Source organism: Saccostrea cucullata, unplaced genomic scaffold (assembly GCF_032062105.1).
Source record: "Saccostrea cucullata isolate Sc308-1 unplaced genomic scaffold, CSIRO_AGI_Scuc_v1 ctg14614, whole genome shotgun sequence".
NCBI lineage: Eukaryota > Metazoa > Mollusca > Bivalvia > Ostreida > Ostreidae > Saccostrea > Saccostrea cuccullata.
Genome location: NW_026928738.1, coordinates 1 through 16,544, shown reverse-complemented (window position 1 = coordinate 16,544; position 16,544 = coordinate 1). Strand labels below are relative to the sequence as shown.

The following is a 16,544-nucleotide window of genomic DNA, read 5'->3' as shown; positions in this document are numbered from 1 at the left end:
TTCCATGGCACTGCGCAGGGTACAATCCCTAAATATTCCACCGTCACTCACCCTCCCATTGCTGCCAACATCTACGTATATGAATTTATAGTTGGCATTAACCAAAGCCATTAAAACAACACTATGTGTATTTTTGTAATTAAAGTAAAATGAGCCACTTTTGAATGGAGCCTGAAGGACAACGTATTTTCCATCCAAAGCTTGGGAAATTCCATCTTTCCATAAACTCCCTAGCAATATTCTCCCACTCGGCCTCAGAAGATGGTACCCATGATCAGTAATTAGCATATTTAACTTGAAACAGTGTATACTTTTCCACAATTTTTTTTATTTTCAAAGGTTTATTGAATAATCAGCATGTCTATGTTTACCTTGAGATGCACATATTTAAGGGCATTGAACAGGGCGGTACAAACATCTGGAATAATACTGCTTAGGGTGTTATGAGCTATTCGGAATGAGTAACCCAAACTTCTGAAACTCTCCCCTGTGTGAGGAAATGGGAATATATATAGGTCAAAAATTTTAAATTGGAATTTTATTTTACATTTTCCTCGTATCTGCATGTAGTATACATGTACATTTATACTCTACTTAATAAAAGGAGTTCCTACCTGTAGCCAAATATCTTAGGGTGACAGCTAGTCTCTCCTCTGCGGAAATGGTTGAACTCCTAGGGTTTTCTGTTTTTGAAATATCGTTTTTTGTGAGCTCCAATAGATAGAAAAAACTGTCTCTTGTCAACCTTTAGAAAATTTTTGAAGGATTGGCTGTTTTCAACCGACATATATTTCCCTAAGCAAATTCTGCCATATTCCAAAAAGAAGTATATAGGCTATATCGATATATATGCTTACAGTCTATTTGTGGTACTTGAAACATTTTTTTGCATATGAAATCAGAATTATGAGATCAATTCATGCAGATACACATTTACACATACTGTAAAATTTCCGTCTTGTTCTTGTTTATGGAGGATAATTTCATGTGATATAATATAAAACCCCGCTATTAAGATACATGTATGTAATAGCTTTGATACAAACTTAAAAAAAAAATTCCGAAATTTATTTCTCAAAAAGGACCAGGACCCAACTCTTATAGGTTATGTCCACAGATCATTTTCAAATACTGATCTTTACTAGGATCTAGTATATATATTTAGACAAGTGCACAGGGGCGTAAAACTGATTATGTTGTCATTTTGTATATTTTTATCGTTATTCTTAATTTAAAGACATTTTCTATTTCTTGCTAAATGATATATGATTTATGCTCTAGCTTTAGCTAGCGCACGTAGGAAAACATTGGAAATATCGTCTCTCTCTCTCTCTCTCTCTCTTAAAAAATGATGTGGACGTTTACGCCTGGCTACGCGCCTGTAGACTACACTTAATTGTGTGCTGAGTTTCAATTTCAATTTTGTTTAGAAAATTATCAATTTGTCAAATCAGATCATCTTCTTGAATTGAAAGAAAATATATCTCAGTTTTGACTTCCCTTATTCAAGCGAAAATAATGTAACTATCAAATTATACGAAAAATTGCTAGAGTATTCAATATATTTTTTCTCATACCCAGTTCATTCCTCCTGGTTAGTCATAGCCTAGTCCATGATCTTTCTTTTTTAAAACTCCTTTTCACTGCCAAAGCAGCAACAATGCACATAAGTATTGTTTTCTTTTTTCTTGCCGTCATCTTTTTTCATTGACTGTGCGAAAATTACGTCAGCTTCAAACGTCATAATTAGAATGACGTAATGTTCAATTAGATAAATGAAAAACAAGCACCTGCATCTCTCTTGTCAAAATCGGATGGAAAATTAAATGTAAAATCGGATCGTGTGACCACCTTACCAATCGACTCCATCCGACTAACCTGAGCACATCGAATGAAAATCGGATGAAAAATCGCATCGTGTGACCGCACTTTAACTCTCCCATCGCTGGACCAAGAAATTATACGGAATTTTGACTGAGGTTTAAAGTAAACACATAATAATTTTATGCTAATATACACAGTCTTAAATAAGCTTTCAATAGTAAAATAAAACACATAAAATATATCACCTTTCAATGATATATGTAATTCAATGTAACACTTACCTATTATTGCATAATTTTGTCAATCCAGCTTAAAATCCACGATGATTTATTAAAATGATCCGAAGAAGCACCTCTAAATCCTATTTATAAAGGTTTTTGACAATAGATATATTTTTTAAAGTCGTATTTCCATTTGCCCTTTTATGCTCTGATGGCTTTGAATAGAATCGTCATTTCCAATAATTCATAACCTTTCAGTTACGGAAATAATAATAGTTCAATTATTTTCGATAATTTAGATCTTGTTTTTTGAAAATTAATTTTACCAGTGGCTGTTATTTTTTTTTAATAACCATATTCCATAATATACGTACAAATAACAAGGCAAAGTATTCTTGCATTCACACACAGAGTAGATTGTGCTTGAATTAAGATTTACAGCTTCGCGATTTTTGTTAAATTAGTGTAGCTTGTCATATGATCATGTTTTGAAATACGGATCTTTCCATCCACTGTTCACTCAGCAAACAAAAACGATTCTTATCTTGAAAAATCGATAATATAAAAAAATGACGTTTAATAAGGGAGCCACGTCCCAGGTTAATTAAATCAAAATCCTGGATGACCCCCCCCCCCTCCTCTCCGCATCCCATAGCATTATACAATCATTTTTTTGTACAAGTAAATGTGTTAATACAAACCTGAAAAAATATATTCTTAGCAATCCCCCCAAAAGATCCGCATATCGATTGTAAACGTTTAAGGAATTTTTATGATTCACTGCTAATAAAGTTGTTATTACGGGTAAGTAGCTTGTTTGTTACCGATTTTTCCATTTTTAGCATGTGTTTTATTATGTGCAACTGTCACGCGTATGGCATGTCAAACGTTGCTATATTCGATAATCTTGTGATGTATATTCAAAATCTTGTGATGTATGTTCGAAATCTTGTGATGTATATTCAAAATCTTGTGATGTATGTTCGAAATCTTGTGATGTATATTCAAAATCTTGTGATGTATATTCAAAATCTTGTGATGTATATCCAAAATCTTGTGATGTATGTTCAATATCTTGTGATGTATATTCGAAATCTTGTGATGTATATTCTAAAATCTTGTGATGTATATTCAATATCTTGTGATGTATATTCGAAATCTTGTGATGTATATTCTATAATCTTGTGATATATGTTCAAAATCTTGTGATTTATATTCAATATCTTGTGATGTATATTCGAAATCTTGTGATGTATATTCAAAATCTTGTGATGTATGTTCAATATCTTGTGATGTATATTCGAAATCTTGTGATGTATATTCTAAAATCTTGTGATGTATATTCAATATCTTGTGATGTACATTCGAAATCTTGTGATGTGTATTCTATAATCTTGTGATATATGTTCAAAATCTTGTGATTTATATTAAATATCTTGTGATGTATGTTCAATAATCTTGTGATGTTTGTTCGATAATCTTGTGATGTATATTCGAAATCTTGTGATGTGTGTTCTACAATTCAGTGATGCGTGCAATATGACGCAACAGTTTTATAAGAAAGTAAGGACAATTTTCATTGGTTTATAGAAATAACGAAAGTAGCTGGAGCGATTGTTGTGGGGAAAACTATGCAGGTGAGAAAAACACAGTCAGTTTGTTTATTACAGCACTAATTACGAGATGCACGAGTGTTGACCCTGGTGACATGATGGAGATATTTCGGTCTGCTAGGAAAAAAACTCGGTAAACGTAGAAATGTTGACGAAATTTGTAGGTACTTGTAACGATATGTCACGATGCTGCATTGTCATATATTTATACAGTTAAATCTCGTCGTAATTAATCAATATAGCAGAAGAATAATGAAGAGTATATACTACAAAAACTGTGCAATTTGTAACAAGGTTAATTTTTGTTTAACAGCTGCTTTTATTACATTTTATTTCGTATTATTACTACCAAGTACTGCTACCGTTTGTTAATGTTATGCACATGGTTATCTTGTACTTGCAAGTAAACGTAACATTTAATAAAATAATGAAAAAATAAGTCATTTAGGCTATGATTTGATAATAACATGCCAAATGAACATGTTTTGCTTTTTAATTCTCTTTCACTCAGTCTTTGTATAATATATTTTTAGACAAGCTGATCGCCAACCAGGAGATCAGAATGATAGCATCTGCTCCTGCCACTTTAAGGATGGTAAGAAGGAGGGGGACCCTGCATATTTTGCATGGAATGAAGGAAAGGCCATGGATTTCTCTGATCCTGAATGTACAAAAAGGTGAAATTATTTTTCAAAATATGACCGACATCTTGTTTTTTGATGGTGGGTGGGTGAAGTTTAATTGAGAATATTTTACTAAAAATCTTTAAAAGGGTACATGTATAAACAGAGTAGCTAGCTTACAACTGAATAAAAAAATAATTCAAGTTTAATTATTTTACAAAGGAGGAAAAAACTCAAAAGTGAGGAGTCCCTGTCATCTTCACAGATGGACCAGTTGCAGATTCCACAAGCACCAAAATGTCAAGATCAAGAAAAAGTAAAGCTCATTTAAAACACCATTGATGACAAATGACCAACACTGAAACATTTTTAATAATTTTTAAATTTAACAAGCAAATTCAAAGAATTGTGGTCCCCCGCTTTCGGTGTCCAAAGTAAACAGTATTTTAAAAGTCGGTCAACTCCAAGGTCAAGATCAAAGGGTCAAAGTTGTTGATTTTCAATGAAAGGTTTTCTCACAAGGATTACATATGTGAAGTATGAAAGCCCTAGCCCTTACTGTTCAAAAGTTATAGTCAAGGTTAAATTTTTTTTTAAAGTACGTAAATCTTTAATTAGTTCAAGGTCAAAAGGTCAAAGTTGTTGATATCCAATGAAAGGACTTGCCACAAAGAATACCTATGTGAAACATAAAAGTCCTAGTGTCTACCGTTCAAAAGTTAAAGTTTTTTTTTAAAAAGTAGTTATTCTAATAAAACTCCAATGTCAAGGTCAAAGGGTAAAAGTTGTTGGTATCCAATGAAAGGTCTTCTCACAAGGATTACATATGTGAAGTACGAACGCCCTTGCCCTCACCTTTTAAAAGTTATGGTCAAGGTTAAAGTTTTTTCATAAGTACGTAAATCTCCAGGGTCAAGGTCAAAAGGTCAAGGTTGTTGGTATCCAATGAAATGTCTTGCCACAAGGGATACATATGTGAAATATAAAATTCCTAGTATCTACTGTTAAAAAGTTGTGACCAAGGTCAAAGTTTTTTAAAAGTAGTTAAAACTCCAGGGTCAAGGTCAAAGGGTAAAAGTTTTTGGTATCCAATGAAAGGTCTTCTCTCAAGGATTACATATGTGAAGTACGAAAGTCTTAGTCCTCACCATTCAAAAGTTATGGTCAAGGTTAAAGTTTTTTTTATAAGTACGTAAATCTCCAAGGTCAAGGTCAAAAGGTCAAGGTTGTTGTTATCCAATGAAAGGTCTTGCCACAAACAATACATATGTGAAATATGAAAGTCCTAGTACCTCCTATTCAAAAGTTATGGCCAAAGTAAAAGTGTGGAATTTTTGTGTAAAGGTGGGTCAAACTCCAAGGTCAAGGTCAAAAGGTCAAATTTGGTGGTACCCAAAGAAAGGTCTTGTCACAAGGAATACACATGTGAAATATGAAAGTCATAGCTCTACTAAATCAAAAGTTATGGGAAAGGTTAAAGTTTTTGTGACGGACAGACGAATGAGATTTAATGTCCCCTCGCTTTCGCGAAAGCGGGGGACAATAATATAACAGTTCTTTTAACTGTACGTCGAATTACTCATGATTTACAATATATTTTCAGTTGATATCAGAGCACAACTACTCAGCATCCTGCACATTTAACTGTACTCAAGAAATGCAGTGCCTCTCAACAGAAATACAACTGGAAAAGGAATTGCTTGCCCTAAAAATAGAGTCTAGTAAAAGGAAGCCAATGTCAATTCACGATATTAAAGACAACGAAGAGAAGGTACATTTAAAGGAATTCCAATTGTGATTTCCTATTTCCTAACAATTTCAGTAAAACTTGTTGCCGTTGAGGGATGAACATCTTAGATTGACTGTTATGTTAACATATTTTGTTATTATCGTTGAGTTCATAATATGCAATTTGACTGTTATGTTAACATATTTTGTTATTATCGTTGGGTTCATAATATGCAATTTAAAATAACAGAGAAAAAAAAATCATTTAATTTGCTCTTTGGGTGAATAATGTCTACAATGAAGCGCATTGAAGTGGTAAAATTTTCCGTTCGAATGGAACGTTTTGAGCTATATTTAGAGTGTTTATAGTCATCTTTTGACACGCCCATTTCTTTAGAAATTGATAAAACGGTCAAGTTGTTTCTTCAAATACCTGTAGAACAGGTTTTCCATAAATATATTAGCCAATCAAATTGAGGATCTAAATAAACACTGAGTAAACACGTGTTCGACCGAAACATGTGTTGTGGTAACTTCAATAGACATGATAAGTTAAAAAATATGTACATATTCGTTGCAATTTGTGTTTAACAGAAGCGGGGAGTCTCTAACTCCCTCTTCTATTTTTTTAAAGCTCCATTTCAGTGTAACTCATGATGCTTGTCGCGAAGAATGGGATGTCCTAAAACTACGACGAATATTACTTTCTCGTTTCTAAAAATATGGGCGTGTCATTATGTTATAATTGACCTTCAAAACATGACTCAGAACTTTTCATCCAAACGGAGAATTTTACCACTTCAATGCGCTTCATTGTAAAACCTTCTCTGTATAAACCATGTTTTACTCTATGACAACAATTATCAGAACACTAAATGTCTCATTTCAACAGTTTTTAAATAAATGCATAATATGGAAAGTAGCAAACCTGACTGTGACTAATATTGTTATTACTTGAAACTAATTTATTTACAATCTTCTCAGTTTTTGGAAATATTTTAATCAGCATTAAAACAAATTTATTTTCAGATGCTTTTGTATACATCCCTACAGTATGACATATTCGAAATCTTAAGTCAGATTGTTACAACGATTTGAACTCGATTATTAAATGGCTGGACTCCTTCAATGAAAACAGAGGACCAACTGCTCATTGTACTAATGAAGTTAAAACTCAATCTACGGGACACCAACTTGGCTCATTGATTCTGTGTCAGTCGACCAACAATTTCGAACATCTTTCATACCCTTGTTCATGCACTACACAAGATGCTGTCTGATGGCGTAGTCAATGAATGTTTTCCAAGTCAGCTTAAATGCAAAGGTTTGTTTTAAAATTTATCATAATGACTTGCAAAAATTTTATGCAGTTAAATTTATTGTATTCTTGAAAGTTTACTGTAACACAATCTTTTTTACACAATTTCAAATAATCAAATTAATTTTTTTCCAACTTTTTTTCAGGGTCTCTGCCAAAATCTTTTGAGGATTTTTCCTCTGCTAGAGCATCCATGGATGCAACTGAAACAACCCAGGACATCCCAACACATATGGACAATCAGGCCATGGCCTGCAGTATGTACAAAAGTCGCCATACTGTTAAAGCAGTGACTTGCATGGCTCCAAACGGTGCACTTACATTTTGCTCCATGCTGTACCCAGGTTCTACTTCTGATGTAGCTATTGTACGTCACAGCCAAGTTTTACAAAAGTTCAAAGCTGGAGACCCTATTTTGGCGGACAAAGGTTTCATTATTCATGACCAGTTGCCCCAGGGTGTCTGCTTTAATATACCAGCTTTTTTATCGACACGAGGCCAGTTTACCAAACAAGAAGCAGCACTGTGTTACAAGATTGCTAAAGCACGTATTCATGTGGAAAGAGCCAACGAGAGGATAAAGAATTACGAGATTCTCCGTCACATCCCATCTACTTACAGACCAATCTCAACAAAAATATTTCAACTCTGTTCTTGTCTTGTAAACTTGCAAGCTCCACTTTTGAAAGAAATTACTTAAAGATAAATGTACTTATTATAAATTTGCATTGGTGTGTGACAGTATGTTTTTATTACAAGAATGTTTGGCAATTCCATTCTTCATTTGACAATATAATTTGGAAGAGGGTTTACTTAATATAATTTTAAATCTCTAGTTTCAAGTATATTTACCTTTAAAGCACAACTCAACAAATTCATGTTTTCAACAATTTATTTATTAACGAAGACAAAAATGTTACATTTTCACTTTGAGAATAACATCTTCAATTCATTAATAAAATGATTCTAAATTTTGATATTCTTTTTTATGTAGTACATAGATTTTATTAATCATCATTGCTATTTAAAATAGTCTTAAAAGCCAGAAGTTTTATGATGGATTGTGACATATCATATCATACATAAAATATTAAAGTAGAAATCTATCAGCTTTGAAACATTTGCTGTCCATTCAATGTCTTTTATTATTCTAATCACAATGCAGTCTACTCTTGTCCACACAATTCAGTCGCAGCATGTTTTGTTAATATGTGTAGCTGGCCTTGAATTTGATGATAGTATGGGTGACTGGTTTTCAGGAACAGGGTATCTTGTTTAAGATCTAAAAAAATCAAAAAAACACTTAAGTTGTGTTATACCAATTCATATCCCCTCCTTTTCCCACATCTTCGTACCATATTGAACAGTTGCACTTGTTAATTAATACATGTATTGAAATCATTTACTCACCAAGATTTATAATTTCAAAGTACTGGACAATACAGATTTTTAATCGAACTTATAAATTGTTATTTACCTATGAAAAAATCCTTCAAATTTTGTGCCCCATCTGCTACTGTTGAAGATGATGCTGTATATGGACACTTCACCTCTACAATATCAGGAATGGCGTCTTTGGCTTCTGGAGTTTGATAAAATACACTGCATGTTGGTGGTCGAACAACTAAGCCATCAGGTGAAGCTCCCAACGCTCCAGATTCATGCAACCATATCCCTTTCAGAAAAAATTATTATACTACTGAATGCAAACAAACCATAATACAATTGATTTTGTAATGCAAACAAAGTCTAAGTAGAGCTTTTATAATCCTTCCACTTCAAATAGATTTCCAGCAAATTTTTTGGAATATTTTGGTAATTGAATATTTTTTTTTACAATTAGACTTCAGTAATTAATTTCTGTTTGTCACCAGGATAAGTCCTGTTATTTGTTTTGACACAATGAATGTTAACATGTCAGAGGTTGAAGGAATATTATTTTGCGCTGTATACCTGACTGCTCTATAGCTGCATCAAAGTCCTTTTCATACTTTCTCAAAGCATCATCCTCATGAGTGATACCCCATGCAACAGCCTTGATGGGCTCCAGATTGTAAGCTGACATAAGCCGTATTTTCAGTGACAATGTCAATCTGAAGAAGAAAATATGATTTTTGGTTATTGATCTTATATTTCCCGCATCTATATGTACATAAATCTGTGAGCCAATGCTCACTAGTAATACCCCCGCTCTGATGTAAATAAGCACTATCATGTTAATATATATACCCAAGTTCAATTACATGCAGATGCGCAGAAAAATATGAAGTTGACATCAGATTCATATCAAAATTAATCCCACCATATGGCATGCCTCAACAAAAGGTGTAATAAAATTTCAAGCATCCGCTATGAATAGCTAAAGAGAAAACTGCGACGAAAATTTGTTATGTGTGAAACAGACAAATGCACAGACAAACAGGAAGTTGATATCCGATTTGAAAAATAAATGTATCCCAAGATATGGCATACCTCAGAGAAGATTTTGTTAAAATTTCAAGCATCTACAATGAGTAGTTGCAGAGAAAACTTGTTATGTATGAAACGGACAGACGCACAGACAAACAGGAAGTTGACATCGGATTTGAGCGAAAATGTATCCCACCATATGGCATGCCTCAGAGAAATTGTGTTAAAATTTCAAGCATCTATGATGAGTAGTCGCTGAGAAAACTGTGACGAAAATTTGTTTCGGACAGAAACACAGAAACACGGACAGACACACAAGGGTAAAACAGTATACCCCCCTCTCCTTCAAAGCGGGGGTATAAATATCTAGTCATTACAGTCAAACCTCATTATCTCAAACTCAATGAGACCAAGAAAAACGTTGGAAATATCCGTGGATTCAAGAATAATACATAAAGAGTTATCGAGAATAAAATGTCCCAGTCTTTTATAAATGGTTTGGACTTCAAAATTACTTTGACATATCTATGGAATTTGAGATAATGGGTTTGAGATAACAAAGTTTGACTGTAATTAAAAAAGTCTATTTCGCAAAAATTTAATCACCGCCATTGCTTAGAACTGAGAACTGCACCAAAGTTGGAAGCTGTTATTCTGTATTTCCTTACAATCGACCACATTGGGTTGTCTCGTTGCCCAGTTGTTTCCAATGCAGCTCTTTTAATGGCTTCATCTGACAGGGATAATGCACGTTGTAACCATACCATAGGGGTATCAGAATGAACATACTCTGGTGATGTTAACAGGTCTTCAATGAGAGTTACAGGTGGACCAGGTTCACATGGCTCTGGTTCAAGAATCCATTTCAATGCTGAAAAATTTCATTACTTGTGTCATTCTCAAAAATAATACCCATAATATCCATATCATATATACCAAGTAATTAATATAAGAGTCCATACATTTCATTTTAGTGAACACTGTAATGGGTTTTTGTAATATATGCATTACATATCAAATTTACAACTCACTTGCATATATTTGTTCAGAATTGTTCCTGTATATAATTTTGCACGTGGCATTCTTAGTGTGAAAGTGCCATGGAAAAACTGGTGCAAATGTACAATTAATATTTACTAAATTATTAACAAGGTTTCATAATGACAGAGTATTAGAATAATAGAAGAATGATCTGATAATTCGCAAGAATATGAAACAAAATATTTTTTTTAAAATGCAATATAATTGAATGATTTTTTTTTCCTTTCAAAAATGTATGCTCATGTACAAATATGCTATCATATTTATAATATTGTCTTTCCAATTATTCAAAGATTATTATTATATAAATATTGCATGTAGTTGAGTGTAACATTGAAAATTTTCACCCCAAGAAAACCATTGTCAACCGAGGCGCAGCCGAGGTTGACAATGGTTTTCGAGGGGTGAAAATTTTCAATGTTACACTCAACTACATGCTATATTTATTAGATTATACTGAATGTTTTATATAAATACATATTACAGTGAACCGTGCGCGCATAAATTCCGCGCAGTCGCTATTTTTTGGAATACCACCCGTCATCAAGCAATGTTGACTGTTGCTACGCTATTCAGCGGGTAGTATAGTTTTTTATCAAATGTTTCTCGACGAATCAGATTCAAGTAATTTACATGAAAGTATAATATTAATATTTATTACATAGTATGTTCAAAAATTGGGCAATATACATAGCCAACTACACTGTATATTACGCTCCTCATCTTTGTACATTTGTTCACAATGAAAATTAACCATCGGTCAGTAACAAAATAACAGTTTCATAATACTCTTAATGTAAAAATCAAATCAAACTTAAATAACAACAATAGTAACACCAAAATCATAACTTCCTTCTTAATTAAATACCAATAAACCTTCCAAGCTTTGCTAACTCTTGGTGCAAAAAACTCCGGTCACTTTCATCAAAGGGTCAGTTTAAAGCACTTCAAATATGAAGCAAATTTTTTTTACGACCGATTTATTTATTTTTAATGATTGATAATTTTTTTTAAAAAACAAGAGGCCCATGGGCCACATCGCTCACTTGAGCACTGTGGCTAGGAAAAAGTAAAAATTGGTTTATTATTGAAAAGTTTAAATCCAAAAGTAGTCCCATGATCAATCATGGATTTACTTTTCTTCAGAAGGTCATTTTTAAAGAATTTTCCTATATATTTCTATTTAAAAATTTGATCATCCCTTGTGCCCCCTTCCTACCCCCGAGGGTCATGATTTGAACAAACTTGAATCTACACTACCTGAGGATGCTTTCATATAAATAGGATCAATTATGGCTTTGTCATTCTTGAGAAGAAGATTTTTAAAGAATTTTCCTATATATTCTATGTTAAACTTTGGAAGGCCATTGTGGCCCCACCCTACCCCTGGGGGTCATGATTTGAACAAACTTGATTCTACACTACCTGAGGATGTTTCCCCATAAGTTTCATCTTTCCTGGCACAGTGGTTCTTGAGAACAAGATTTTTAAAACATACCATCAAATTTTCATTATTTCTGAATTTTCTCCCCTTGAATAAGGGCATGACCCTTCATTTGAATAAACTTGAATCCCCTTCACCCAAGGATGCTTTGTGGCAAGTTTGGTTGAAATTGGTCATGGGGTTCTTGAGAAGAAGTTGAAAATATGAAAAGTTTACAGACAGACAAATGGACAGACAGACGGACAGACAGCTAGATAGACGGACACCGGACAAAATGTGATCAGAAAAGAGCTAAAAATGAAACATTCCTCACCAAAAAAGCCAGAAGAATATAGGGACCACCACCAGTAACATGTTTCTGGGAAGAACCAAAGCCATAAGAGAATCCATGCAGAGATAAATATCAATAGTCCTGAAGCTTCGATGCAGGACCAAGTACGAGAATTGCTACAAACACTACTCCGGAGACTTACCTATTATCCTATGATGTAACGTGCTTTTTCCACTCTGCGGCTGGTTCCCTCATGAGCTGGTACCAAGGACAGTTCAGGATGTCCTGTCAACTTTATTCCTCAACTTCCTGTCTTGGACTGAAAAGCAATAAGTGAAAATCTTTAGTGTTGCCTAGTGACTTTGAATTAAAAAGAAAGTTGCAAGATTGTGAGGGGGGGGGATTGATGCTGTGCATTTTAATTAAATGTACAAAATCTGTATTTCACAGTTTAATTAATGCATTCATGTATTTTTGTGAATTGTCTTACATGTAATAATTGTTGCTATGTATTATTAAGCACTAAATCTATTCAACTGCATGTGTAAATGGGGAAAATGTGGATATGTAAATGATGTATAATTGCAATGTGTAAAATGTGACATTTTCTTATATGAGGGAGTCTGTTCATGTAATTTTTTTTTCATTAATTATTTTATTTATCTTGATAAAATTATTTCAATTAATAATATTGTTTTTCTTACCTGTCTGATGAACTCAACAAATGTTACAGAGGTGAATGGTAGAAATATGGGTATTACGGTTGTCAAAACTCTCCGTTGTTGACCACACTGCATGCTGCACTGTAAAATCACCATTTTGGATCTTTAAAAGGGGAGGCTACTCCTGAAATCAAAGAAATTGTCGTAAAAATGAGTAACCTGATTTTTCCGAGAGTAAACATACCTATACCCCGAAATACACATGGGCAAACAGCCAACACACCATCGAGGAAGTTACATCGATCATGCATACCTAAAAAAAAAAAATTCCCTTTGATTCAGTGGCACAATTCTGCTGATATGATATTCCTAGTGCATGAGTTCAAAATTAAAACTGTAGACCTACATAAAGTTGCTGAAAATGAAAAAGAAAAGAAACATTATTGTCTCTATATACATAGAACTACATTAGACTGAGTTCATTTTGATTGGCTATCTCCTTGCATAAGACCTTTAAGGGATAATTTTATCTATTTACCATGTGCACAGCCACTGATTGCCATAAAACATAAGGAAAAATACCAGCCTTACAATTCACTTGACCTTGACCTTTGACATACTTTACTAAGAATACCCAGGACAATTTGGTTTAACTTAAGACTTTTGAATTTTTAGTGGCAGGTTTTGATAAATTAACCATTTAATGTACTTATGAGCTCATAAAACTGTTCTTTAAATTTGTATGATACAGAGTGTAAAAACTTTGAAACATGTTTGGAAAGTATTATCGCACATGTGATATGGGATAATATCACCACAGAAAGATCAAAGAAAATCACCGCAGATATGCGACAATAATTTTTATCATTGTTTATTGCTTGTCAAGAATATTATATATCATTACATATATTACGATTTTTCAGGCTGTAAAAACATCTTTCAAATATTAAGAAATTTTTAAAACATTTACTATAAAAATAACCGGACAAATTTGTGAATGACAGTAATCAATCATGCATGACAATTAATCTTTTCCTGACAGTCACCTTCTCCTAAAAATTTGTCGTGTTATTTATTTATTTATCAGCTGTTTATTGAAAAGTCGTCCCTGGACTAGTGCTACGGTCAATGGGCCAATTTCGAACCCTGCGTGGTGAGAGTTTGTCCCGAGACACAGTTAGATTATTCTAACTAGCACCTATATAAAATCATACCGATTAATCAACATCACTACAATATGAGGACCTAAAAATAGGATAAAACATTCTCCAGCAGTTAGCCATTAAATTGTTTTTGATCATGTTGATGTCGTGTGTCAAATTAATGTTCTTGATTCCCACTTTTCACGTTATGACTGACTTAATTAGTGCTTCGTGATACCAAAACAATACATTTTCAAAATATAGTATTACCTATAATTTTGACTTTAGGTTGAATTCGCCAATTTCACACTTGCAAAGTTGTGTTCATCAGGATGTCGATCGTCGCTCCGGCTACTTTCGTTATTTCTAACCAATGAAAATTGTCCTTACTTTTCTGAAGTACTGTTGCGTCATATTGCACGCATCACTGAATTGTAGAACACACATCACAAGATTTCGAATATACATCACAAGATTATCGAACATACATCACAAGATTTCGAATATACATCACAAGATTTCGAACATACATCACAAGATTATAGAATATACATCACAAGATTTCGAATATACATCACAAGATTTCGAACATACATCACAAGATTTCGAATATACATCACAAGATTTCGAACATACATCACAAGATTATAGAATATACATCACAAGATTTCGAATATACATCACAAGATTTCGAACATACATAACAAGATTATAGAATATACATCACAAGATTTCGAATATACATCACAAGATTTCGAACATGCATCACAAGATTATTGAATATACATCACAAGATTTTGAACATACATCACAAGTTTATAAAATATACATCACAAGTTTTTGAATATACCTCACAAGATATTGAACATACATCACAAGATTTTGAATATACATCACAAGATTTTGAATATACATCACAAGATATTGAACATACATCACAAGATTTTGAATATACATCACAAGATATTGAACATACATCACAAGATTTTGAATATACATCACAAGATTTTGAATATACATCACAAGATTATCGAATATAGCAACGTTTGACATGCCATAGGCATGCATAAAACAAAAATAACAAACTCAACACAAGTAGATTGCTTTAGTTTTCCTAAAACTTTTTGCATATATAATTCAGAAATTTGAAACGAATAGGAGTTATCTATTGTCAATTACCGGAAATATTTGATTAATGCAGCAAAATTGGACTCCACCAAATTGTTAATTATAAGGAAATGTCGGTAATTGTTGTGGATCTGATCTGTTGTATCTTATCTTGGCTAATGCTGTATTTGATACTGTCAGTTTTGACAATGGATTCATTTCCACTAATGAGAAATAGACGAGTATATACATGTATGTGACAACGTAACCTGTATACTTTTTTTCCACCCTGGACGCCAGTGAGCCATTTTTTTTCTATAAAAATATTTTCAGATTGAGCTGTAGCTATTTTATATTTTAAGAAATATGATAACATGTTGGTGTCTTTTAGGAGTGGAATAAAGTTTCAGAGTTAAGATAAGACACAAGATGTGGAAATGGATATTGATCAAAAGAAGGGTGTGTTAATATATTTTAAAAAGTAAATCTTTGATTAACTGTTGTAGTTGTATGGTTAGACCTCGGTGGTGTAAAATTTTAATTTTCATCCTGGGAACAAGACTGGGTCCGATAAAAGACGGTCTTATGGAATATTTATGTAAGTTAAAGAATACCCATTTTGGCTTCTTCTTCGTAATACCCAGAAGGAAAGTACTTTAAGAGTCTGTGTTGGCATTACTGTCTTATTTCAGCGTCTGGTACTATTTGTGAAAAGTGAAATATAATCAAGAAGGTGACAAAAAAATAAAAAAGAAAAACAAATAAAATTGAAAACTAAAGCACGGGAAAAACAAGATGTGTTTATAAAACACTGATGCCAATGTATTGCAGTTTATGGCAAAGGTCAAAGTTTATAAGTCGATTTCAAAAGTCAAAGTCAAACGATAAAACTATGATCACTTTTAAACTATAGAAAGTTTTTGCAAAATGTCATCAAACGTATCGGTTTAAAGGTCAAATGTGTTGTTACCAAAAAGGAAAGTCGTCAAATGGACTACACTTAGCTACACTAACCATAGCTCCAAGCAATCAAAAAATTTTTTTTGTGGACAAACAGACGGTTTGACGGAAAGGATAAACATTATATACCAACGAATCTTCGATTACGGGGACATAAAAACAGAGAAAAATAAACACATTG

The 16,544-nt window shown here is 33.0% G+C and overlaps 1 protein-coding gene and 1 long non-coding RNA gene across 4 annotated transcripts; one reads left to right on the top strand and one right to left on the bottom strand.

The window, feature by feature from the left end:
* The first annotated feature begins 3,503 nt into the window (after positions 1 to 3,503).
* LOC134278608 (uncharacterized) lies at positions 3,504 to 8,141 on the top strand. 2 transcript variants are annotated; one of them, XR_009994480.1, is made up of 6 exons: positions 3,504 to 3,682; positions 4,192 to 4,335; positions 4,504 to 4,597; positions 5,885 to 6,052; positions 7,039 to 7,333; positions 7,474 to 8,141. It is a non-coding gene; the product is annotated as an uncharacterized LOC134278608 (long non-coding RNA). The 2 variants fall into 2 exon arrangements; XR_009994479.1 differs by having other exon boundaries at positions 3,504 to 3,818.
* Positions 8,142 to 8,260: 119 nt separating this feature from the next.
* On the bottom strand, positions 8,261 to 14,908 carry LOC134278607 (uncharacterized). Of its 2 annotated transcripts, none has more exons than XM_062760907.1 (8): positions 14,567 to 14,908; positions 13,399 to 13,467; positions 13,197 to 13,338; positions 12,535 to 12,811; positions 10,343 to 10,607; positions 9,281 to 9,420; positions 8,805 to 9,002; positions 8,261 to 8,609 (listed from the first exon to the last, which is right to left on the bottom strand). In XM_062760907.1, the coding sequence occupies exons 5-8, from the start codon at positions 10,501 to 10,503 to the stop codon at positions 8,494 to 8,496; spliced, it is 615 nt and encodes a 204-aa protein (XP_062616891.1). In that variant the 5' UTR covers positions 10,504 to 10,607; positions 12,535 to 12,811; positions 13,197 to 13,338; positions 13,399 to 13,467; positions 14,567 to 14,908; the 3' UTR covers positions 8,261 to 8,493. The 2 variants fall into 2 exon arrangements, with proteins under 2 accessions (XP_062616891.1, XP_062616892.1); XM_062760908.1 differs by having other exon boundaries at positions 12,695 to 12,811.
* Between the last annotated feature and the right edge of the window lie 1,636 nt (positions 14,909 to 16,544).

What these genes read in the sequence shown, in the direction of transcription:
- LOC134278607 (XM_062760907.1), bottom strand. Translation starts at nt 10,503, where the DNA reads ATGGTATGGTTACAACGTGCATTATCCCTGTCAGATGAAGCCATTAAA. An exon ending in CTCAGTTCTAAGCAATGGCG is followed by an intron (nt 9,421 to 10,342) that starts GTGATTAAATTT and finishes TTTCTTCTTCAG; the next exon opens with ATTGACATTGTCACTGAAAA. An exon ending in TGCAGCTATAGAGCAGTCAG is followed by an intron (nt 9,003 to 9,280) that starts GTATACAGCGCA and finishes TTTTTCTGAAAG; the next exon opens with GGATATGGTTGCATGAATCT.